Here is a 27,144-nt window from a genome sequence, read left to right on the forward strand (position 1 = left end):
CCTAAAGTGCTGCTGTTATTCTTCCTCTTGCCACTCACCAGGAAGTGTCGCTTTCACAGATAGCTGAATTGCAGGCCCTGGCTTTTTGATCAGGGTGTGTTCAGTACATATTTCAAGTACAGGTAAAATTATTTGAAAGTGTTTGAGAAGATAAGCATTCTTACTGCTGTCTGAGAAAGAGAACAGTAAACTCATGCACTTGGAGAAAGGACAGGTAGAGAAAGGGGTGGAGCTCCCATTGGGAAAAATTGAACAAGTGCTTATTAGAGTCTGCAGAAAGAACTGCACAATTATGCTGACAATATTTTTCCCATTGTATATGTTTAACTTGCTGTAAAGGTACGAATTATGGAGCCTTCTGGCTGTTGGGCTAAAAGTCCTAGCAGTAATAATCAACATAATCACTCAGAGAGGAATGCTGGTACTTGCAAACCAATATCATGATAGGGCTGATGTTGAACACTGGATGGTGCTTTCCTCAGACAAAAGGGACCTGTTTCTTATCTTTGACAAGTGACTTATATGGGTTGTATTTTTTTCTAGACTTCTACTTTTCTGTTTCATACTTTTCTGTTTCTACATATCTCCTAGCCGTTTCAAGTAAAAGGAGTCTGTTTTATGTATTTTGTATGTATTCATCCTGCTTGAGATCCATCTATTTCAACATTTTTGAACATTCCCCACAAATAGAGGCCTTCAGCAGGTCATTTCGAAACTGGAACCCATTCTATTTTCTGTGCATTCCTCAAATGTTGTTGTATGTCTTCAAGACATTTCAGACTTATGGTGACCCTAAAGCATAGTCAGTTTGCACAACACACTGTATCCTATCATATGATTTTCTTGGGGGGGGGGGATAGTGGAAAGGGGGTTACGTATGAATTTTTAGTCTCTTTTTTGTTAAATTATTAAAATATATATTTGGTAAAAGTCACATATGAGGAAAAGTGGTTATGTTATACTCATTTGCCCCAAATTGAATAAATAAATAATATGGTTTTCTTGAAAAGATTTTCCTTTGCTTTCCTATGAGACTGAGAGGGTGTGACTTGCCTAAGGTCACCCAGTGGGTTTTCATGGCTAAGCAAAGATTCAGACCCTTGTCTCCTATAATCATAATCCAGTGCTTAAAACTGCGATGACACACTAGCTGTCTTAATAAACCTATAAACCGTTTAACTTCAGCTGACTTTGGGCAGTGTTTAATCTGCATTCAATGGATCTCTTTCATTATGCTTATATCTAAAACGAATCTTCAGGGCAGCTGTATCACCCACTTTCATAGTTTTTTGTCACTTCAGGAAAATTATTTTGGATAAAATAGGATACAGATATACAGTGCATAGTGACTGTGTATAGAACACTGTTTGCTTACTCAAGGCTATTAAAAGTCTTTTTTGAGGGGGGATACATTCCAGCAGCTTATAGTACACTTTCCTGTCAGATTTTACGGATGTTTGTCACTTTCCTGCTGCAATAGACTTTGCAGCCATGCTCATCAATAATAGCTATATAGGTCTTGCATTTACTACATCAAGATAGTGTGTGAGAAATGAGTGAAAGATGGTAGGTTCTATGTTTGCTGGCCCTGAATGTTTACGTGCTCATCAGTCCTATATGGTGCGACGTTATGTGAAGTATTAACATCGGAAGATTTCTCACACGCTGGTACTGTATACCTTCAAGACATTTCTGATGTACAGCAAGCATAAGGTGAACATATCATGGCAGAATTTGTTCAGAAAGAGTTTGCTATGCCCTTCCTCTTGCATTCCCAGAATGTGACTTGCCTAAGGTCACTCATAGGTTTCTATGGCCAAGCCAGTATTCAGCCTTGCAACACTGAAACCACTATAGTATGCTGGCTGTGTGGGTCTGTGTTTGTATACATACACACACATGTATGCATGTGCATACATTTCTCATTTGAGGTTTTGACTTTTTGCAGATTTGATTATTAATGGATTTGATTGCAAATGTTCTCTTGTATCTCTATCTAGATCCTCCAGTATGACGCAGTGGTCAACTTCCTACAGTGCAACTCTGTGTTCATCTTCCAACAGAAGTTGACCATAGCGTTGTGCTGAAAGACTTAGACATTCCTAGAGAGGTATTCTCTCAGGTTAAAAAAAAAAATTCTTTATTTGCACTTTTTCATTTTAATGAGGTCCTCTGCCCCTAACGACAGTGAATGTGGAGAGCTGACTGTATATGCATAGATGCTACTTTAGATAAGCATGTGTGAGAGTGTGATATGAATTACCATGCAAATTGCACTGTTGTGTCCCAAAAAATCTGGATGTACTAATCCAAGACGGTATCCTACATCATGCAGAAGGTCAGGCTTGCTACCAAGTTACTGCAAGTTACTGTTTATAATTTTCTCCTGCCTTTACTCCAAAGCATTCAAAGTAGCTTCCCTATATAACCATAAACCCTGTGAGGCATGTAAAAATGAGAGATAACCGGTGCAGGGTCACCCATTAAACTTCTTAATAGAACTAGGGTTTTACTTCCCATTTCTCCAGAGAGATCTCTTGTATTATCCACAGCACCATACATAATGAAAAGTTCATTCAAATATGTGTTTACTGTATTGTCGTATGTCACAAATTTAATGCATGAAATGGTCATTGCATTAATATTGTGTTGAATTTCTTGTGTATTGAGTATTTTAATCTAAACAGCCTTCCAGGAACAATTGTATGATCAGTACCTTGGGTGTATTTACAGAGGGGAAGTTACAGCTTCTGCATTTTTTAAGCTAATGGTGTCCATGTTGAGACAAGCTCGGAGTCATGTCAAACATCTGAAATGGGTGCTGAACTATTTGTTTTAAACTGAGTCATCTCTTGCAATGTACAAAATGGGTGTATAGAAAGAGCTTTAATCTCTGCATTTATTAGTCTAAGAATTACATATCAGACACTTTTCCTGCAATCTGGAACAGTGTTCCTTTAAAACAGATCACTGTATGTGTGTAGCTCTAAAGGTTGCAGGCTGACAAAACTAAACTGACAATATTGTTGTATTCTTAGTACACAGTTTGCAAACACACAAGGAACTGTGAAGTCTAAAGGATATAATATTGGTTTTTATATGTCAGACGATTGAACCTAATTCTGAGTTCTGGCATTTGTTGTAATTGCTTGACATGTCCTGTTGCTGCTTCCACTTGTATTTAACAAATCACCAAAAGCATCTCTTCCTGTTTTAGAAAATGTTATATAAAGCAAGGTAGCAAAGGCAGTTTGATATACGTGAGCTGTTAAGCAGATAACAAACAATTATTTTAAAAACGGAAGGCTTTAAATTTGATTGGGAAGATTTACTGCCAATAAGCTATTTAGAGAGGAAACTTTACCCAGTTCCCATCTTTTACAACCAGGATTCCCCCTTTAACTGAAATATGCTATCTGATCTGTTCATGGAGACTGTAGTCTGATTGAGAAAAAGTTTCAATTTGAAAGTATTTTATGCCTATATTCAACATGAATATAAGTATATTAATATTAGGATAGCTAATGAGGTATTTCTCAGAAGGATCTGGCTTCTTCCAGATTGAGTTCCTTTTTTATCTGTCTGCGCGTATGAATGCTTCCTTAGCTTTGCCACTGAGTGTCCTGGAACTTTAAGTAACGTGTTTGGGATTTTTAAAAAAGAAGACCTTTGGAACAGCCCAAAATGGTATGCATTCTTAACTATCGGTGGTGGTGGGTGTATTGATCTGTGAGCATTATGCCCACACAGCGTATGCTGTGCTAAGTCATATTCTGCAGCTTGATTTGACTGTTCTGGCTTTGATTTCTAGTGTTTCTGCAAAGGAAGATTTAGAGAAAGCTTTATTATTATTCTTTCCTAGATTGAGACAGATTTAAGGAAGTAGCACCACAGCATGAAATAATTATAACTTTAGTGTGGATTTATAGCTTTTAATTTTCCATAGTCATCTATAAAACTGTCTCAGGCACCTTTACAAATGGTGCTGTGAGCTTTATAAAATCAAGTTTATATTGGGTTTAAATTGTAGATGACTTTAAGTAGGGGGTGGGGATTTAGATGTTTGAAAATATCTACTTTAAAAGGATCAATTAACTTTATAATTCCAATATCTACACCTGAGCAGAAGTTGCTGGTTATTAGTGAAAGAACAGGGATGGGAATTGTGTCTCCAAATGCTTTGAAGTGTAAGATCTATCAACCCTAGTCAGCTAAGAGTGGAAAATGGTGGAAATCGCAGTCCAATAACATCTAGAAGGTTGCATTTAACCCATCTTTACTAGAATCAGATCTAGGTATGTGATCTATGTCATGTTTATATCCCAGTTGGGTTACATTCTACCTGGGGCTCCCTTTAAAACAGTGGTTCTCAACCTGGGGTCCCCAGATGTTTTTGGCCTTCAACTCCCAGAAATCCTAACAGCTGGTAAACTGTCTGGGATTTCTGAGAGTTGTAGGCCAAAAGCATCTGGGAACCTCAGGTTGAGAACCACTGCTTTAAAGAGTATTTGAAAACTCCAGTTGGTCTAGAGAACTGCAGCCAGGTTGTTAACTGGGCTGGCTACAGGGAGCTCACAATTACCTTTTTGCAAAAGTTCCATTGGCTATTGGTTTATTACCAGATACAATTGAAAGTGCTATTTTGACCTATAAACTCCTAAACAGCTCAGATATTTGAAGGACTGTTTTCTCCTTTAAAAACTTTCTGGTGCTCTAAGGTCTGTTGGGGAGCCCCTTCTCTCTGTCCTACTACCTTCACAGGTTCATTAGGTGGAAACACAAGAGAGAACCTTGTCAATGGTTGCCTCCAGACTCTGGAACTCCCTTTCCAGAAAGGATAAACTGGCGCTCTCCCTACTTTTCTGTAAATAGCTGAAAATGTTCCTGTTTCAACAGGCCTTTGAGGACTGATGGTTTAGGCAGGACAGGTCTTGTACAATGCACTAGGTTTTGTTGTGTTATTTTTGTTGTGCTGTGGTATCTTTATGTTTGGGGTTTTTTGTTGTTGGTTTAACTGGCTTTTTAGTTTTTTGAAAGTTTAATCACTGGTTAGTTTTTGTATTTTGTTCAGGGTTTAAGGCAACTAGAAGCTGCCTTAAACCTTGAACTGGATGGGATGTCGTTGTTGTTCACAAGACTATCTTAGTAAATCCTAGTCTGTCTTCTCTAGATGTAATTTATGCTTCTTAAAAGTTGCTTGTATTTGTTTCTCTTGTTGCACAGTTCCACAATATATTAATACTTTAGCAAAGTAATGGCTTCTGAAGGCCTCCATAAGTTCTGTATTGCTTTTTCTCAGTCATGTTTAATACATATTTTAAAAGGTAACATGAAGCAGCATATGATTCCAATTTCATATCAGAGATTCATGTAGAATTGGTGTGCCCTGGCTAGTTACTAGAAGTACTCAAACTGCTGAGGTCACCTGGTTTGCTTCAGTACACCGATTGTGTCAAACTATTTAAGCTGAGACATTGAAATCGTTGTGTAAAAAATAGGCATACTAGAATTACTGTAGAGAAGCAGGCTGGACGATGAGAGATTCATACAGTAGTGGAAGAGCTATAAAGCAATGCTTTTATTCAGTCCTGCCTTTGGAAACTGGACCTCTTAAGGCAGCTGAACTAGTACTGCTTCAGAATGATTCAATTTTTGATGCTTTCCTTGTATCTGATGCAGTCCTATATAACCTTTTTGGGGATTGGGATGGGCATCATTCTGAATGGAGGCATGTCTCCTCGAAGAGAAAATCTACTACTTAAAATTTCACCATGTAAGCTGTACCAATCCCTTATATCAATTTTAGTACAGTCTAAGGAATTTTAAAATGTACGTTTGAACAAGCTTTTGATGGCTGCTTTACTATTTCTTTTTAATACCATCATTTCCTGTCCTAATGCTGCATTTTTGGCACCGTTTTATTTCCAGATTCCAGCATAATGTATATTTATTGGTGCATCCTGTTCTGAAGTTTTGCACAGCAGTGTAGATTTTGTGGACTATGAACTGATCCTTTGGCCAGTGTAAGCTATAAGCTTTTAAATGGCATTTTTTTGTCCTGCAGGAATGGGAGATTACATTGGTCTGGAATCCTCAATTTCCTTTATTATTCAGGCCAGACGTTAACTGTGATCCAAGTGATGTCCTAATTAGACTGCCTTTCCCCTGTATGACCTCTTATGTGTGCATTGTGTGCGCCCACCCACCCCAAATCTATCTAATATAGCAGTTGAGAAGCAAATTCTGTGCAAGATAATTTCTCAATTTCTCATTTTATTAATTTACTGTTAGGCTCAGGCATTTGGCTTGTGTCCAAATGAAAATTGAGGATGTGCTGTCAGATGGAGTTTGATATTGGTTTTAAGCATGTGCTGGCTTAGCCCAACCCCCTCTGTCTGACTGTGTTACTAATTGGCCCTTCAAAGCTAAGACTGACTTGTGAGTGCACACCGATCACTGGTTGGAGGGAAAGAGAAGTATGTAGGAAGAAATTAGATTGACCAAAACTATTTCTCATCTCCACTATTCGGGTAGCTGTCCTTGGAATCAGAATCAGAGAGGATTCGAATGGCTTGTGCTCAGTGTCCATTAGTGTTAATGGGAAAAACAGACAGCTGCCTTTGGCTGAAACTGCTGCTGTTTTTAGCTTCAGATGAGCTTGTCAAAAACAGGTCTGACTTGCATTTAGAGGCAGTAACAGGAAGGGACCTGACTGCTGGGTGGTATTTTCAGTTTCTTCCTTCTTTCTTTTTTTCCCTTTCTTCTTTCCTTTCTTTTTTTAATTTTTTTTTTTTTGCTCCTTAGGGCTGAATGCAATGAAAATAAAAGCTCTCTGTGTCCTCATGTTTCAGGTGGCTTCCCCTATTGGAAGCTCACATAGAAATGAGGATACAGAACCTCTCATTAATCCATGTGGAAGAAAGCAGTGCATTGTTTCAAATATCCAAGATTCATGCAGTTGTGTAAGATAGCCTGTTTGAAGTCATTCAGATGCGAACACATCAGAAGTAGCGAATGGACCCAGCATATAATTTATGCAGAAAATATGGTCTTGTACCAAAATTCAACAGCTCAGAACTTCTAACAGTAGATTGTGAGACTTCTATTGCTTAAAAGGGTGGTCCAGAATACTCAGTTGTTCAGGTTGTTTGTAGACTAGCTCATGGTTTCCCAGCCTCATGGTTTCCTCAGTACGTCTTTGTCAGAAGTGTACATGTTTACAAAGTTGGGGAAAATGTAGCCTTCCCAGCCAGTGGAATGTCTACCAAGGTCCCAGGTTTTTAATTTTAAAAAATAGATGAATATTTGCTCAGATAATGCTTTATTTGCTCTATACAACCTCCCAAATGCTGATAACAGTATGTAAAATTATTTTTGTTCTTGGATTATAAATGTCATTTCCTAATTGGTTCTGTAATAAAAACATTAAACTGCAAAAACTGATGAGAGTTCTCTGAGCAGAGTGGTGAAAGGCCTTATCCAACACCTGGGTGGGAAAATGACACATGGAAAGACCCTTGACTTATCTACAAGTCCTGTCAAAATCCATTAAGTTGGCTCCAGAGCCTGCTCTTGATTTATATATTGGTATATATGGTACTCTGTTATACAGTAGTAGCCCTAAAATCTCTAAGGAATACATTGTCCATTGAGGCCTCTTCTGGCCTTTAATTTCATTTTGTGCTCCATAATAGAAAGTACCAAACAGTTCTGCTATATTGCTTTCAAGATACATCAATGAAGTTCAGTGTCCAATGGGTTGAACACTATTCTCTCAAGAGTCCATAGCCTTCCAGACCAGATCTCTGTGATAAAATTATTAATGAGAAGCAGAAGATATGAAAGAATGCATTTCCTCATGTTTATGTGTTCTTTCTTGTATATCTTATCTGAAAACCTGCCTAGAAGAAGAAGGGGAAAATGTGAGCAAACAAGAGAACCCCGTTCCTTTCCCTCTGTTCCCATCACATATTAGTTGAAACAGCTTGAAGGATTATAGTTGAAACAGCCAGAGGATTATATGAATGACAGAAGGAGAATCCTCACATCCTGTTATGACACCCTCCTCTACCTCTTTGAGATCAAAAAATAAAAATGGGAAAGACTCTAAATACCCTGGAGGCACCAGATCCCAACTGGTGGAAGCTAAGCATTGTCAGCCTTGGTTAGTACTTGGTTGGGAATCTGTCAAAGAATATCTGGCACTGTTGGTTATATTTCAGTAACTTGAAGGCATATCCACAAACCAGGAACTGGGAAACAGTAAAGAAGGCAATTGACATGCTTAAAACTTGCCCATCAGAGGTTTAAGGTGTATCTTTTCAGGTAACTGAAGCAAAAAGATTAGAGTCAATCTTCCACAGTGGGTGAAGGGGACTTCTTACTACAACTCCTTGTCTTATACCCGTGTTCTTGAATTTCCCATTGCTTCACCTCTTTGCTTCTTTTCTGTTACTCTTTAAATGCCATTTGAGTTAATCATACATTGGTAAACTAATTTGCCTTTTGGTTTCCATGTTATCATAAAATCTGACCTTGTTTCAAAAAGGAGTTCTAGAATACTTTGAACTGATGCCTCTTGGTTTAATTGTCTGCATGGGTGCATTTAATGTTCACATAATCTCTGCACTAGGAGTGATTTTGGTGAGGACTGAGAACTAATCTAATGCGTGGGTGAGAGCCTGCCTTTCTTCAAAATGAGTAGAAGACGACTAGTAAGCTGCCTTTTTTACCCCAATCTCAGATTGCCAGTCAGATTTAGCTCTGTGGTGATGATACATGATTGCAAATGGAATTCATCCTCTGGTCTTCATCGATTAGCAGTGAACAGAGATTAGTTTGAAAGCGTGTGGGAATTGTTCTATATTCAGAATACAAAACTAAAACTGAGATCTTAATTTATGATGCAGTTGCACTTTATTCTCGCAAGATTCGTGATTAGCAAAGAATGCAAAGCGTCATCTCTTGATGACTAGAAAAATCTCCAGTACAGTACCTGTGTTTTCTTATTCGTGCCCTTCATCCATATTTAGAATTTTCTGCGAGATTTTAAATTGCTCAGCTGAGTCTTGCTATGGTTCTGTTATTAGTACAAATGAAGATGATATTATCCAAACCAAAAAGGAGAGGGTGGGCAAGGAAAAAGTTGTAAGTATTATTGACCTTATTTTTGTGACATTCATGAATGTAGCTTAAGGAACACCATAGCTATTTTTCACTTAATAACATTTACAAAAAAATGAAGTTAAGATTCTGGTTCTCCTGTTCACTCATGCATAACATAATAATGAAACTGGATTGCAATTTTTAGTGTTCTTCACTAGTGGTTATCGTACCAAGGTTCCTGAAGCAATTGAATTGACAATTAGTATGCAGCATTGTAGATAGGTTTGACTTCTCATGCTCCTTTTACAGTTGCATCTTCCTGTTCTGCAGACTATCAGAAATGCACATTATTAATCTATGGCATATGGAAGCGATGTATTTTTTTTATTTTGAAAGTAAATGGGTTTTGAAAATCTATGAGCCAGTGTGAAAATAACTATAGTCACTTGAGTATCAGGGGCTGGTAAGATTTCTTTGTATATTATCCAACATCATGACCAGTACGTTGCATTCTCTTAATAAATTTGGATATGCTAGAAAGCATGATCTGGGGGAGGTGGAAGTTGGTTTTTATCATATATGCATTTTTAGTTTGTTTAAGTTTTGCATTTTATGTTTTATTGTTGATATGTGTGTTTTATATGCTGTATATCGTTTTGGGCCCAGCTGCGGAGAAAGACAGGGTAGAAATACCTTAAATAAATAAAATAAAATAAATCTGTCTGGTTGACAGTGTCACTAGCTCCTGTGAACTTCATTTAAATTCTAACTGCTGTTCTTTCTCTGTCCCCCAGAAACAAACCTGAGGCTGTAGAAGTAACATTTGCAGGTAAGTCCATTACCTCAGATTGCTAGGGAGGGGAATAATTTTAAGTGAAAAAAGATTTTGTGGGTCATTTCCATCAGCAGGTCCCATCTCTTCTGTGTTCACATTGACTCAGTTTACCTATACTAAATGAGCTGTTTCTGTCGTTTTAATGTCTAATAGTGAGGTGTCCATTTCCCATCTTATTGGAGTTGATACATTACTGATGGCATCTAATCAAATGGTTTCATATCCTTGTCAGTCTAAGTTGTTCTGTTGTGGCAAGGTTCAGAAAAGTGTGGCTTCCAAGGCAGTCTGTAATGTGTATTAGCTAAAATAACATACAAATATACACGTATATTTTGGGGTATATGTAGATACATAGTATTCTAATTTTTTATCCAGTGTTTTTAAAGAAAATTGCTGATCATTGAAAGAAACAGTGAAATGATAAACTAAGAAGCAAATTGGTTTACTTAGTCCATCTGTGTCAGTTGTAACTTGAGGGATTTTTTCTTCTTGGATATCTGTCATCTGGTCTGCTGTTTCTGGTATCTTTAGTAGCAGTATACTCAAGCAACAAAACCTTTTGTGCTGCTAATACTTCATTTTAGAAAGCTTCATCTCCTAAAATGGAATTAAGTTGAAAGTAATGCAAGCACCCTGCATCTCTCAAACACTTTTCTCCTAGATTTTGATGGAGTCCTTTACCATATTTCCAATCCTAATGGTGACAAAACAAAGGTTATGGTCAGTATTTCTCTAAAATTCTACAAAGAGCTCCAGGAACATGGTGCTGATGAAGTAAGTGCGGATATCTTGATTCTGTTATTCAAATGCATTTGCCTTAAATAACCTTATGTGGTTGCATTTTATAACCCTGTAACATAAACAGCTCTATAGTCATTTTTATACTAAAATAGACTAGATATTTTTGATATTATCATTATCATCATCTTTTATTATTTATTTAATGCCTAACACTATACACAGCATTTTATGGCAAAGAACAAATAAACAATTCCATACCCAGAGATGTACAATCAGAGTAAGACATGGCACTAAAGGAAAAGAAATTGGCAGAGTTAAAAGGGATTAAGGCTGCCTCTCCTTCTCTACCTCTGCAGCCAGCACAGTGGCAGTTGGGATGAAAGGAACTCTTTCATCTACTTCCGAGTCAAAGCATGATGGAGCTGTGTCTGCCTTTTCTCTCCTTACAAGGCCAGAGCAATGGCAGTTGAAATGGACATTTCATCAGTGCATGGGTCTGCTAGAACTGTGTCTGCCTCTTCTTCCCTCTGGTGAAGACCAGAGCAGTGACAGTTGGGGTGAAGAAGAGAGCTTTCATTTGTTATTGTCAGGGTGTTATCATTGGGCTTTGAGTGATAACACCGAGGAAGCAAGGATTTTTACTGCTTCCAAGTGCCCTTGAAATCTTTTACGAACTTTATTACTTCCATTCCCAACATATCGCTTTTGGCACATGCTTGCTCTATAAAAAAATCAAGACAATGAATTGGGGCTTTTAACCGTGCAAACTACTACACCCAGACCATATGTTTTACAAAATCTACTAGTTATTTTTCTGAACAGGTGATGGACTTTATTAATTAATTAGTAAGCCCAGTAGAACATGGATTGTGGTAGAATTTGGCACTTGATTGCTTTTAATTGAAGGTAATAAAAGTAGGCATTGTTAGTTCATCTATTAACCACCACTGCTAAGCAGTGCAGTTACAGATGTAATCTGAGATTTTGTCTTTGATTTAGATAGCCCTAATTTGTGAAAGCTAGCTATAATTCTTGTTCTTATTGGTTTGCTAAGATATTCAGATCTGTCACATCCTCCTGCTGGGAGCAGTTATTAAAGAAAAGGATATGTTAGTCTGTTATAGTGGGTTAAACCCCTGTGCCAGCAGGACTGAAGTCCGACAGGTCGCAGGTTTGAATCCGGGGAGAAGTGGATGAGCTCCTTCTATCAGCTTCAGCTCCTCATGTGGGGACATGAGAGAAGCCTCCCACAGGAATGATAAAAACATTAAAATCATCTGGGCATCCCCTGGGCAACGTCCTTGCAGACGGCCAATTCTCTCACACCAAAAGCGACTTGCAGTTTCTCAAGTCGCTCCTGACACGACAAAAAAAATTAACCCACTTCCTCAGATACACTAATATCACTCCATCAGTACATCTAAGGCCATGAATTACTATCTATGAAAGTTCATGTTAAAATGCAAGTCAGTCAGAAAGGGGCTGCTAGATTTCATGTTACTATCTTCCTTTTTTATTGATCACATTCAGATGCCAGATTCTTTCCTGAAGGAGGCCTGCATGGATTTCACCTTTCTAATAGCTAATATAAATGTTAAGTGTTTTGAAGACTGCTTGGGCTATAGCGTTGACTACAGTCTTCATTATGTTATAACAATGATTATTTCCTTGTGATGTTATAATAAGGCGTTTCCATAGAACTAGATAAAGAAAAATGAAAGTTCTGGAGTAACAATGCATTTCTACATTTGGTAGCACCTCCCCTTGAGTTAATGAACCTCTAGTCATTTGCAGAGCTTGGAAGTGTTTCTTTTTGAATTGGACTCCAGCAAAAATTACCCAGTTAGCTTAGCTAATGTGGCTTCTAGGAGTTATAGCCCAAAAATATTTTTCTAAACTCTGAATGTTAGTGAAATACAAATTGGAGGTAGCTGAGAGTAGTCTCTACTGCTTATGTGGACATTATTACTAGATTTGGGCTGTGCCTCTAAAAGATTTGGGGCATCTTTGGGAGGACTTTTGCAGAAGCACAAAGTGCTGCTCCTGCTCTAACAGGGCTTTCAAAGTTTCCCCACCCCCAGTACTAATTCTGCTTTTAGCATGCAAGGGCTCATTCAGTGTCTGCAGCTGATGTGTGAAGTAGCAAATTTGGTTCATGTTGAGCCATAGAATATTTTCCGAACAGCCATTTATGGTAGAAAAAGCAGTCCTTAACTGTGCCTTGTGGTTGAATCTCTCAGCAGAAAGTGTGACTCAGTTCCTGAAATGGTTTTCAGATGTTGCGTAACTTGAGAGAGTTCATGCTACATTGCTTAGGAAGAGCAGATGCTGCAACCAATATGAGGCTGTATAGAAAACATTGAAATTACTGGAGTCACTTATAAGGGCCATCTGAGAAGAGCTGGGGCTCTTAAAAAATGCCCAGCAGAGCAAATGGGTGCAATGGATACTTTCTCATTCTCAGGATGGCAAAGAGGCAATCATTTTTATATCTGAATGGAAACGTGTGTCAAAATAAAGTACTAGTATTTGCTTGCCTATTTGCTGCAAATTTCCTCTCGTGTACCTAGGGTGCAGATTAATTTGGTTGACAAGTTAAGTTGAGGTGAAAAGGGAACATGATTTCAAACGGAAGACTAAAGAGTAGGTGAAAGGAAGCTATTTTTCCACTCAGTCACTCTGTTTGAGAGTCTATCTCATAAACAATATGGTTACTGGAGTTTAAAAGAGCTCTTTAGCAAGTAATGTCTAGTTACATCTTTTCTGGCTTTCAAAGCAGAGAAATTAAAGGTGGAAAAAGTCACATCAAGCATATGGTATCATGGTGATTCGTGTGAAATGTTTAATGTCTGGAGAGTCCTGCTGCTGCTTTGCCAGCATGCGCTTTACAGTATTTCAACTCTTACAGTCTCATCCTTCTTTTCACAGTGGCTTCCCTTCTCTCTGACCAACTGACATTTAACAATTGTGTGGCCATTGAAAACATCAGTGTTTTGCTCCCATTCTGGTTGACTTGGGAACCTTTAGTAGAACTAATATGGCTAATCTACCTTCTATCTGACTAGTTACTTTTCTTGGCTAGCATAATTCAATTAAAAATGAGAGGAATAGGGATTTTCCTCCATATGCTTTCAATTAAAGTTCCACCATCACTTATTATTTTCCACTCTGGGTGGGGATGAAGAGATATGGCCATGATCCTACCCTGCTGTAGTTTTTCATCATGCAGCATACATCCCAGGATTTTGTCACCAGTCTTCTCTTGCATAATGAGATGGCAGAGAAGAATGTCAGGATTCCTGAAGAATTGCTTTATGGATCAGAAATATCAGTAGTTCACTCAAGAGTTAAGAGTTTTTAAGAGCAGCAAGTTTATGAAGGACAGGAAAGTGATTAAGAGAGCAGAAGGAAAGATGTGTTAAAGCTCAAAGAATTTTGTCTCTTTCCTAGTTGTTGAAGAGAGTATACGGAAACTACTTGGTAACTCCAGAGTCTGGTAAGACTTAGCATAATTTTTGCCTTGATACTTATTCTGTTTGCAGTTCCAATGTAATTATTCCCTGCTTTTTATAAAGAGAAATTATGGTACATTTTTAAGCCAGCTCGCAGTTGGGTTCTCCTTGTCGCTGTGCTATATTTTAAAATAACTGCACAGCCCCCTTCCGTGTTCCACAGGGAGGCTGAGAATATCATAGCTGTATTTCTGAGCAGTGAAACTTATTATTCTGGATCCACCCCCGAATGTACCCCCACTCCTGTAGTTAGAGATTCTTTGTTCTGGGTAAAAAGACTGACAGGCACCCAGGAGCTCTGGAAAACCATGGTTACCTGTGATAGTGCTGCTTCCCACTCATTTGTTACAAAACACAGAGGCAGGAATAGTTCCTGCCAGGGTGGGGAAATGAAACAATAATTGCCTTGTGTGGGGGAAAAGGGCATGCTTAATGGATCACAGTTTATTAGAATGTGTTTCCACTGAAGAGTTGGAAAGAAATGACCTATGACAGACTGATCATACTGAGTTGCTGTCTCCACTGTTCTAAGTTTGACCAGAGAAGGGAAAGTTGTGACTACTGTGTTGTTTACCTGTTCTAGGTTACAATGTTTCTTTGCTATATGACTTGGAGAACCTTCCTGCTGCCAAAGACTCAATTGTGCATCAAGCAGGCATGCTGAAGCGCAACTGCTTTGCCTCAGTCTTTGAGAAGTATTTCAAGTTCCAAGAGGAGGGAAAGGATGGGGAGAAGAGGGCAGTCATCCACTACCGAGATGATGAAACTATGTAAGAAATAACAGGATTTTTATCTCCTTTATCTTGAAATTGTATTCCAACCCTGGCATTTAAAATAGCCAAAACATTATGTTTTTATTGGTGCATTGTTTGTCACCTACAGTCTCTTCAGCGTTTAATATACTTGCCCATAGGTAGGTCTTGACATTGATTGTGCTTTTTGGACTTTTTGTTACAAATACACAGTACAAGTCAGGGTAGCACATAGATGTTCCCAGATATATATTAGTTGGAATATTCATAATATATAATAATCCTTGGGGGAAAGGTAGTTGAGGTTCCTGAATTCAACTTGCATGCAGTTGTGTTGCCAGGAAATCAAAGTGTTTCCTGTAGAATTATGAACCAGTCTAAATAAAACAGCTGAAGATGGCTTTTAAAGTGAATCATTCACATATATTATCTTGCCCCATAATTTGTAGGGCTCCCCATATTATTACTAGTTTTGACAACTCAGCACCTGTATGCTTGCCCATAATGCCCTTCCTCATGCACAGAGGAAGAATTGTTTCAATTGTTTCAAGCTACAAACAGTAGCTTGCCAGTTGCCATTGCCCGGTTTTGGTCTAAAATTATTCAGCCGCTTGCATTCCCTCTATTTTATTATTTTTGTACTTATTTCTTTATGTAATGCTAAATAAATAAACTAGTTTTGAAGGATAACAATAATTTCATGTGCTCAGTCATCCTTGGCATGGAAAAGATATGGCATGTATCATGCTGCAGACAGGAGCTTGTGGCTTATGGTAAATTGTCTTTTTATTTTTAATTTTTATTTTATTGTTTTACCCCACTAACACTCTCCACCCCACAAATGTAAAGAAATTACATTTGAAATATCTGCCTTAATATCAGTTTTTCCACTCCACATCTTAATACGTTCTCTAAAAAATGTCTAACTGGATCCCACATGTTCTTAATTATTATAACATTTTCTGTTTTGTCTATATTGTTCAATTTACAATTTGTCAACCACTCTTTCCTTTTGCACATTATGCACTCCTGGTATCCTTGCATATAATGCATTTATATTGGCTATTTGAATATTTAACGTTCTATTGTAATTTGTCCTTCAGTCGTTCTCCAATACACCTGTATTCTGTCACATTCCCATATCATGTGATTAACCCCACCTCTTTGTTTACAACCATGCCTACACCTGTTCTTTACCCCTGGTAAAAAAGTGAAAGTTGTGCAGGAGTCCTATACCATTTTTGTAACATTTCCTTCTTGCTTCCCCAAGTACATTATATTTTTCCTTTGCTACATTACTTATTTCCCTCTTATGGTACATTGTCAAGCCTTTTTTATATTTTGGTAAATGAGGTCAGAGAGAAAAAAGATGCCAAGTTTTGGTTGTTCTCTGAATCAGCTCCTTAAAATAAGATGCTGAGTTGAATCATAAACACTGTTAAATAGTTGGTAAATTATTGTTTTTTAAAACTTAATCACCTGCAGATTTCTCTCTGTTTAAGATTTTAGATCTTTATATTGTATTCTTTTCACCCCCCCCCCCCCTTTTAGGTATGTTGAATCAAAGAAGGACCGTGTCACAGTTGTTTTCAGCACGGTATTTAAGGATGACGATGATGTAGTGATTGGAAAGGTATTCATGCAGGTATGACACCAGATTCTGTAGGCCTCTGATGGATTTTGACTAGCACATTTGTATCAGAAATACTATTGTGCTGATGTATTTCAGTAAGACTCAACTTGCTAATGCAAACATTATTATAAATATCTGTGGTCACTAGATTTTATATAACAACATTCTTCCTGAAGATCTATAATCCATTCTATTTAAGCATGTATCAAATCATTTATTTCGGTCATAGACCAGCATAGGAATTAAGCATGTATAATTCTAGAAATTTTAGTTAAAAATCAACCCAAAAAACCTGGGTCAACTTATCCATGCGTCGGTGTGTATCTATAGCTTATCTCTTATAAAAATAAAGATCATCACCTTCTCTGTAGAGTGGTGAAAGGAGAAAGTTTAATCCATCCGAGAAGGATCTAAAAGGAACACACACTTCCTCTTTCTTTCTACTATGGGGCCACATCTGGTCTTGTTGAATGCTTGGGTTGGAAAATTGGTATTTGTGTCTATTAGTGGCTGGCACCCTGAGGCAGCTTTGGTGCTTTCCCTTCTCTGTAGAATTACCATAATTTTATCTATTGATCATATCAAAATCCATAATTTTGGCCCCTAAAACTGCCTCACAAATTATACATGTATGGGTATATACATTAAATTGCTGTAAGAGGGTTGGAAAATGTACTCACAGTCTTTTTTTTTTTAATAATTGTTTGTCATTACTATATGAGACAAATATAAATTGTTTTATATCTTTTGATACAGCGTGAGACAAATATCTTAATAAATTGTTGTGTGCCGTCAAATCATTTTTAATTTATGGCAGCCCTAAGGTGATTGTATCGCAGGTTTTTCTTGGAAGGATTATTTCAGGGGGGCTTGGCTTCAGCTTCCCCTGAGGCTAAGAAATGGCCTTGCCCAAGTTCACCTAGTGGGCTTCAATGGCCAAGCAAAGATTCAGTGTCCATAATCCAGTGCTCACTGCACCACAATTACTCTCTACTTTAATAAATACTAAAATGAATAAACCAAATGGTTAGTGCAGAACATTAGACTGGAAACACTATAAATAATTGGGTGAAATAGTCTAAAAGCAGGAAAACCTGCATGTAGAATGCAGCTATAATTATTCCTGCTGTTTTTCTGCGTGTACTGTGCTCTCTGAAACATTTACTAAAAGACTGTTCCTCAGAGCCACAGGAGTTCTTGTTGAGTAACATTAGCATACATGCCCTCTAATAATACATCATGTTTTAGATTAGGTTCATACAGCTGTTCCTTCTGTATCAAATTGCTGTTAATTACATTGTCAGTTCTGTTATGTGTACTTTCCTAAGTTAAATCAAGAGGCCATGTTAAAGATTCAAGGACTCAGCAACAGAACATACACCGATAATCCTAAATACATCTACTCAGTGGCTCTTCCTTTCAGGAACTTATTTCCACTGCAGCCTTGAAGGCAAGAATAAGTCTTATTTGAGTGTGCCCAATTTTTTAATCCACTAACCAGTCACAATCTGCTTACAATGAAATTACATTCTGTCATATGGATATCACAAGTTACTTTCAGTGGAAGCATATTCTTTGTCTCTTTATCTGAAATTATTTTGTGCATTTAATTATTAACTACCCACATATGGGACCGTATTCCTGTTTAGACTTGGTGCTATTGAAATAGTCACATCATATATTGGAAAGATCCTTATATTCTACATCAGTGTTTCTCAGACTGTGCTCCTGCAGGTGTTTTGGACTTCAGCTCCCAGAAACCCCAGCCAGCTTACCAGCTGTTAGGAATTGTGGGAGCTGAAGTCCAGAACATCTCGGGGAGCACAGTTATAAAAACTCTGTTCTACATTAATATTTTTCCAGAATGTTACACTTTATTAATTCTGCATAGTATAAAATTTGCTAATGTACTATGATGAATTGCTAGCTCTGACTACAGTAGGCCCACTGAATCAATGGTAATGTAAGAAGTCAGTGCTTTTGTGATTTTTAATGTATTGGTGAGTTTAAATTTGGTTGTTAATCTAAAATTCAACTTTTAAACATTCCTTTATTCATTCATTTGGTCTTTCAAGTTGCCCTTGACTTTCTCAAGGATGAGAGAATTTGACTTGCTCAGGGTCTGGCTGAACAGAGTTTTGAACCCTGTCATCACAAGTCCCAGTACAGCACTCAAACCACTTCACCACCAAGTATATACCTGGTTTGACTAGTCCAGCCAAGCATTCCTTGAAACAATTGTACAGTATATTCTGATAAACAAAATGGATTTGGCAGTGAACAATATAGCTGTAAAGCACTTAATTCAAGAGCAAAGGTAATGGCCTAGTCATAATTTCTACATTTTGTTTCAAATGGATCTCTCCCATTCATTTTTTTATCTTCACCATCCTCATGGACTTGCAGGCAATGTGGGTAATTTGAGTAATTAGTCACAAGTGTAACACAGTTCTGATATTCAAATCGATTTTAGCACCAACATAGTAAAAAGTCTATATGGGGGAGGGGGGGTAAGTCTTAGAAGTTGACAGTGCCACACTGTTTTGGTTCCAGGATGAAACATGATTGAAGCTTCAACATTATAACAATTTTAGTAGGTGGAGAAGTAAGACTTTGCATTAGCCACCTCCATTCCCGAGAATGGAAAACAGGCTTAGAAAGGGAATGCCTGCTGAATAAAAATGTGTTCTCTTTCATCTCAGGAGTTCAAGGAGGGTCGCCGTGCCAGCCACACAGCCCCCCAAGTGCTCTTCAGCCACAGGGAGCCCCCCTTGGAGCTAAAAGATACAGATGCGGCAGTAGGGGATAACATTGGATACATCACCTTTGGTAAGTGGGTAACATTTTCATCCGAGTAAGGGTTTGAAGACATCACAATGTTGAAGCTGTTTTCCCTTATAAATACAATTCAGCTTGAAATTCAACCCTTTCATGATGTGACCACTTGCTCAGATATTTCAGGAGCTGACAAAACAATGGAAATTGCCTTTCCTTGTGATCAGGATAAGAATTGTATGTTTTTTCATACATTGTTGAATTGAAATATCCAGCAGTCGTAGCCAGCTACACAATTCCCACCCTTGTCTAACAGCCCTGGTGGGTGACTGTTACTAACATGCATTGTTGGATGTCTCTTCTTCTGCAATGTAGTTGTAGAATGTGTCTAGAGTACCGTCAAAGTTTGCTAAATGAAGTTATTCTGTACCGAAGACATAAGAAAGTTTTATTCATGACATCTTGCAGGAGGCTGGATCAACTGGGTCCAAGACCTGATAGTTTCCTCCCTATAAGTGGAGTTGTTCATTGTGAGATTACACCTTGCAAAACTGACTCTGCACCCAGAAAATTCTTTGAGCCACTGCCATTTTCAGATATCCACTTTTTAGCTAAACAGATGTCCTATACTACTCCAGGCACTCTTGGATGACACTAATTAATTGGATCTGTTGCAATCCAGATTCATATGTAGTTTTGGGATCAAAACTTGGGTCTTGGTTATCCTAATGGAGAAACAGGATAAGAAGTATAACTGGATCATTCTTCTGAGCCATTCAGCAGCTCTTGGTAACACAAACCATGATATTTTTCTACATCAACTATCCCATGCCAAATTGAAGTCTGAAATCAGTGTAGGATTAGATAATATTCAATACATTGAAGTTCAGTCTAAACAAGAAGCAGTACTGTTGGCATGTGGCTTAAATTTGGAATGTCTAAACCTGTTCATACTGGGAATCAAAGTTACAACCCCTTTTAGAAGCATGTTCACAGATTGTTGTGCTATTGGCTTCTGATATGGTTGAATCAAAGTAGCATAAAATGTCTGTTGTTCCAGTTTTGGCCATTGCAGGTGGTGGTGCCCTTTTCAGTGCAGCAGTGAATACACCCCAGGCTTTAATACAGACTTTAAAGGGATTACTCAGGGTCTCCAGGTCTCCAAAGTAGGTTCAGCACCTTGGAAAGTGGCTTTAAAGCTATCCAGAACTGAGAGTGAATTTACTGCCTCAATCATTGCTGGCTTCAAGAAGAAGAGGGTCTAGACACTAGTACTTCCTGATGACATCTACATTGGACTACTAGTGTACATGTGGCTATCTTCTGACAACTTTTCAAATTTATTTATTTATTTATTTATTTATTTATTTATTTATTTATTTACTGCACTTGTAGACCGCCGTTCTCAGCCCTAGGGCGACTCACGGCGGTGTACAACATATAAAAACAATTTACAATAAAGGCAATAACACAAACCACAATAACAACATCACTATCAATAATACAATTACACGAAATCGTTCGCGACGTCTCATCATAGAATCACAATCCAATCTCGTTTTCCATATTCCGTTCCAATCATCATTGCCGATTGTTGTAGCACTTAGTCAAACGCCTTCTCAAACAACCACATCTTTAGTCTCTTGCGGAATGTCATAAGGGAGGGCGCCTGTCTGATGTCTACAGGGAGGGTGTTCCACAGCCGGGGGGCCACCACCGAGAAGGCCCTATCCCTCGTCCCCGCCAGGCGTGCCTGTGAGGCAGGCGGGATCAAGAGAAGGGCCTCCCCAGACGATCTCAAAGTCCTCGTGGGCTCATAGGCCGAGATGCGGTCAGACAGGTATTTTGGGCCGGAACCGTTTAGGGCTTTGTAGGCCAGCACCAGCACCTTGAATTGGGCCCGGTAGCACATCGGCAGCCAATGGAGCTGGAACAACAAGGGGGTTGTGTGCTCCCTGCGTCCCGCTCCTGTTAGTAACATGGCTGCCGCGCGCTGGACTAGCTGTTCAAATGTTCAAAGTGGTAACAGTAAAAGGTGGAATATGATTTCTTATATCAAATAAGTCTTGGCTACCTTGTAAGGAAAGAAAAATGATTTCAGTTCTTGCATTCTTTGAAGGAGAGATGATGGTTGTATATGATATTAGCACAAAATCAAATAATCTGAAGATGTTTTACAATCCTGATTTCTTGCCCATTTGACTGTTTTTGAAGATCTGGTTCAAAGACTTCAGGTCCTGGGAGGGGGAATGTGCCTGATGTTTTGTCTGCATCCATCCTATTCACCCAAATGATATGAAAATGTGATGCTTTACCTCTTAATATGCAAATAGGCTGCCGAGCCCTTTTGAGATAATTGTAATGTATCATTGGAAGCTGTGTCAGTTGCCTGACAGAAAATAAATTATTTGGTGCTGAAGAAAGAAATGAAATGCTTGTGGATTAAATACTTTCTAATGTGAACACTTGTTTTACTATGCCATAAATTAATGAATTTATCCTTAAAAAAGTCAAAATTTACTTACTGCTGAAAAACATATGCCTGAATATGATAGGCATTTGGTGTTTCCCTCTTTTACTTACCAAGACAATGGACATAATTCTGTAAAATGCATTTCCAAAGCCAACTACAACTCATATCTTATCACCAAGCCAAAACCCTAAGGGCTCTAATTCTTGAAAACAGTAAGGAAATCTTTGCCAAGACAGGGTCCTGGGTTCCCGAGAGCCTTGCCATAGGCAGCATTCAGATATAGAATCCTAAGAAGTCCAACTCTGTTTCCACTTTGACAGTAGGACACAAAAAAAAAATCCTATCAGTGATCAGGTGCTTATTGAGGAGCCTTTACCAAGAGTTGCTTGTGATGAATTTTTGGTGACAGAGAAGGGAAATGCAGAGTATTGTAATGAAGAGACATTTCAATAAAGTATTTGGATGCAGAGAAAATAAGTACAAAGTGCCATCTTTGCAAATAGATCTTTGTGAAGAGTCTTTTTTTCAGTTCTGTCCCTAGATAACAAAGGACTACATAATAGATATGTATAGGAAACTACTTTTTCTCACTGCCTGAGAGAAATGGGGTGGTTCAGAAAAGACTCTTCATAGAGTTGTGCAGACTTTACTCGTTTACCAGCAGCTAGGAAGTAAGGAAGGCAAACAACAAGAGAGAGATTCTGGTCAGATAAAGGGAAATACTAAGGAAATCCCACAGTTAAAACGTACTACCACAAGATGTGGTAATGACCACCTATTTGAACACTCTTATTTATTTATTTATTTGTCATGTTAGAAGCGAATTGAGAATACAGTTATAGTGTATAGAAAAACCACAAACAAAGTTTAAAACTTGACATACTCAATTTCCTTTGACCAGAAGCTGGCCACTTCTAGTGCCTCTGGTGTCACTTCTGGACACCCTTAAGAGAGTTAGACTAATTCATGGGGGATAACTAGCAGTTACTAATCATTATGGTTATATCTTGTCTCAAATATTTCAGGCAGTATGGCTCTCAATGTCAGTTGCTCACCAGCACAAATGCAAGGCTGCTGTGACGTTGCTATTCTGTTTATGGAGTTTGCACAGGCATTTGGTTGGCCATTGTGCGAGAGGAAAACTAGACTACTTGTGCCTTAAGTCAGGTCCAATATGGCAGCTCTTGCGTTGGGCTCTGTATATACATTAGACTTATAAGGAGGCTATACTTTTATGGACTGTGCTCTCAAGGCATCACATTCAGATGGGTTTAGCCCTGGTGTACAGTACAAAGAGAAACCCCATTATATTATTTCTGGACAAGTGGCTATAATTGAATGCTGCAACGGGTACTGATCTTTTATACGGATGTTGACCCACAAATAGGAATATATATAACTTACAAAAGCATTTTCTGATATGTTCTCTTTGCAGTGCTGTTCCCCCGCCATACCAGTGCTGCTGCCAGGGACAACACCATCAATTTGATCCACACATTCCGGGACTACCTGCACTATCACATCAAATGCTCCAAGGTACAGAAGCAATGGCATTAAAGTACAGGTGGGCAGGTAGTAGATTTCTGATTTAAGGTAGATTGGCAAGGGTTTACAGTTTTTGGTTTTGGCAGCAGCAATTTCTATTCTCCCCCATCCTAAATTATGCTGCTGAAATAATTAAGACTTGAGGTAACAAAAGATTTTTTTGATTTTTTTTGTATAGAAGGACTGCGGGGGTAGTCCAGCTCTGCTACTCGTATTTGTTATCTTAGAATTATTTCATTCTGAATATGTGTCCTGTGTACCAGGTTGTGGATCTTGGAATTCTAAAGAAGATCCACAGTCTGAAGTCTGTGTATCCTTGTATTAAATGTGGTCTTAATGATTCCTAATAGTTCACAGGAATGATACAATTTTGCAAAAAAGAAAAAAGAAAAGTACATTATACTATTATCACAAAGCATGCCCCAGGGCCCTTCAAAGCCCTCCAAATTTCAAAGTGCCATGGCAAAGCCCTTCAACTGTGTTTTTTTGTTTTTATTTTATTCTATTCTATTTTGCATTTTTCTTCAAAAAATAAAAAAATACAGGCTTATATTCACACGCGCATGAGGGCAAAAACATCAGATTTCCTCAAAGTACTGAATCGTGCCCGGCCAGATGCAGAGAAGAAGGAAATGAAAACAATCACGTGAGTATCCAAAATACCATTTTCTTCTTTCTGCTGCTTGTGGCCTACCTTGCTCCACCATGTCAGACAACATAAAAGCAGAAGTACTCTTATAAACCTAGCACTCTTGTCTAAGTTGTGCAGATCAGTTTCAAACCAGCTTCAAGCTAGAGACAACCTTAGTTGGCCGTATTGAAAAATGTGAAGGGAGGGGATATGTTATAATTGTGAATTAGAGGAATGGAAGTGGGGGGACAGTATTTTGCAGCAGTTCCGCTTCTAGATGCAACCTTAGAGAAACTATTGGCAGTGAAAAATCATGATTACCTTTTCTTTTAAATATTAGTGAATCCAATATTTCATCGACTTCCATGTTTTAAAATATCCACATGAAACAACTGAGTGAAATTGAGAAGGAGGCATAGGAACCTAATGTCATAACACATTTTCTATATGACATTTTTCGCATATACACACTGAACAGTCTCATTGAGCAGTTACATTTCTATTTGCCCATAATATCAGATAATATCAGATGTGGTACAGTCTTCTGTTATTATTATAGTTGCCTGATGATGTACCAAATTATGGTGGACAAATTAAAGCTCAGTCTGGAGAAATTGACACAATTAAATGTAAACTGTATAATATGAGTATGGATGTATACCTGCATGTTTCCAGTTTCTTCATGTGCTCTTAATTTTAGGCTTTTTAGGCAAGCTCATATATATGAACTCAAACTAAAGGCTGATCTTGATTTATCAAGTTGAGGATTTTGATATCTCTGCCAATTCACTACCAGTCAGGAAATGAAACATGAATGAAATCAGAGCTGTACTGTAGTATGAAGAGTGAATTTTTTAATTCTCTATATAAAAGGAGGAATCTAATCACTGTGGATTAATGTTTTACGAAGGACTGAGAACAGATACTCTGGTATAAAAGCTATGGAGAGTATGTATACTGATAAGTGCTCTTCTAGCGTGGATTGCTACCCTACTGCGAAGAGCCAAATATTTGACCTGATGTGGATATCCTTAATATACCAGACTCATCTTGATAATGTGATAAGACACTGTGAGCATGGAGTTAAGCAGAGCGGCTAAAATACATAAAATGAGTCTGAACGAAGGCCTCCAGTTTCTGAGGGAAAATGCAGACTCCTGCTGTGAGAGCCGAAAGCACAGCTGTGGAGACCTTGTGACTTGCACTTAGAATTAAATGATGGCTGCCTTCTCCAACTTTCAGTACATATAGCCTCCTTTAAAAAGCTTCTGGTTTCCTTCGCAGGAGCTCATTTTCTTTCTTAGGCAGCCATTGGCTATTACATGAAAATATATTTTATCCCCAGATGAACAGAGATAATTTTGTTCCCTGAGGCTTTTAAGTACTGTGACCTCTTCACAGGAACAAACTGAAAGGTTTGCCATTGTTCTATCCCTTATTTTTTTCTTCGGACACCAAAATTAAAATTGCTTATTCCATTTCTTTCATTTTGTAACTATCTGGAAGCAGTCTTAGAAACTATTTTTCACCAACAGGCACATTTCAGAATTTGACACAAAAATGAGGGTCTAATATTAACTAATGCTGGATTATGCACAAGGCTTGCTCAGCAAATACTCAGGTGCAGTTTGCAAGTTTTATTTTACCATTGAGGTTTACAGGAAAAATGTTTTGTCAATACATTGACCATTTAAAGGCAGAGTATAAAAACAGTAAGAAGAATGAACAAAAATTGCTAAACGAGGAGTAGAAATATTTTAAAAATGAGCCCATGCAGATAGGAAAAATAAGAATGATATAAGTAGAAGAAAAAGTCATTTATTTATCCCACTTGTTTCAGAAGTTAGAAAATGCAGGATCACAATTATTTAGAAACCCGTGAGCATAGATTGTCCAAAAGGATATACCATAGATGTCCACAGCCTCATTAAGTTTGCTACAAATCCAAGAGAAAGGTCCCTTTCAAGCACAAGTCCTATTTAGGTATGCAGGGCAGTCAGTCTACCGCAGAGAGCTCAACAAAGGGCTTATGATTCTGGAAACTCAGGCTTAAGCACCTTAAGAGGGAGCAGAGAGTGCTGCAAGTACATAAAGCTCATACTCCAAGATGATGCCAGCAGATCTACCATAACAGGTGCCTTCTCCTTTCTTTCCAGGGGAAAGACTTTTGCATCCCGTTAATGCCTGAGGGAAGGTGGAGCTGGAAGACTGTGGCAGAAGGCTGGAGCACTTGCTACCTGATAATCGTAGCATTTTAATGTTGCACCTCTCTGGGCTCTTATGGAAATAAATCCAATCGGGTTATGTTTTCTACACAAGTTTGGGAAGTGATTGGCGGAATCGAGCTGTGCTTGCAAGGACTTAATAGTTCAGACAAAACAAACAAACAAAAAAACCTTAATTCCATTTTGATCAACTTTACTTTCTTTCCTTTTTACCCTTATCCCTTTTTTTCAAGCTGTTTTGCTTTGCAATATGTTTACCGGTAATGAGTTGCAGTATTTCTTATGAGAATAATGCAATATTAACTTGTTTTCTTCCGAGTATTTTGAGTTCACAATGCCTGTATCTGAAGAAATATTGTTGGGGTTCATTAATAAAGGAGATCTTTCTATCTTACCAGTTATGATTTATGAGTATTCAGTTCTGCATGTGTGTTACTGATTTATGCTTACGGTAAATCAGAAAGGGCACATGGAAAAAAAGGGTATGTAGTGTTCCCATATATCTGAAGTGAAAGAAGTATGAGATGTGTTTGCTTAGGGCACTCTGCAAGACCCAAATTAACAGGCCACATAGCAAAGGTTCTGTGCAGTTGAAAGACAAGTAGATAAACCAACAAGAGAAAAGTCTGTGAAATCAAAAAGAATACCTACTTATAGTGTTAGAGCTTTGGTGCAGGTAATTCCAGTGTAATGAGGAATTAACGGTTTGCCTCTGAAGAGAAGTAATGAGCCAATTGTCACTTCACCTCTTCTTTCATAACTAATAAATATCTCCTTTGCTGTTTCTCATGGCTGCTTCATGGGGTTCAAATCCCAGCCTCGGCCAATCAGAGTATAGGTGTGAACAGCAGCACCAGGTTATTAGAAGTAATTGATATTTCAGTACAGTAAGAACCCCCATAACAAAAAAAAAATCC

General features: G+C 38.2%; 1 protein-coding gene across 1 annotated transcript in view; it reads left to right on the top strand.

The window, feature by feature from the left end:
• Positions 1-26,621, top strand: part of ARPC2 (actin related protein 2/3 complex subunit 2) — a 28,623-nt gene extending 2,002 nt beyond the window's left edge. Inside the window, exons 2-10 of the mRNA XM_060773654.2 lie at positions 9,900-9,934; positions 10,602-10,714; positions 14,132-14,177; positions 14,777-14,963; positions 16,497-16,590; positions 19,281-19,407; positions 23,262-23,362; positions 23,917-24,017; positions 26,159-26,621. Coding sequence (XP_060629637.1) covers positions 9,900-9,934; positions 10,602-10,714; positions 14,132-14,177; positions 14,777-14,963; positions 16,497-16,590; positions 19,281-19,407; positions 23,262-23,362; positions 23,917-24,017; positions 26,159-26,183 — 829 coding nt within the window. The 3' untranslated portion in view covers positions 26,184-26,621. The remainder of the gene's footprint in view (positions 1-9,899; positions 9,935-10,601; positions 10,715-14,131; positions 14,178-14,776; positions 14,964-16,496; positions 16,591-19,280; positions 19,408-23,261; positions 23,363-23,916; positions 24,018-26,158) is intronic.
• The last annotated feature ends 523 nt before the right edge of the window (positions 26,622-27,144 follow it).

This window comes from Anolis sagrei, chromosome 1 (assembly GCF_037176765.1).
Source record: "Anolis sagrei isolate rAnoSag1 chromosome 1, rAnoSag1.mat, whole genome shotgun sequence".
NCBI classification, from domain to species: domain Eukaryota; kingdom Metazoa; phylum Chordata; class Lepidosauria; order Squamata; family Dactyloidae; genus Anolis; species Anolis sagrei.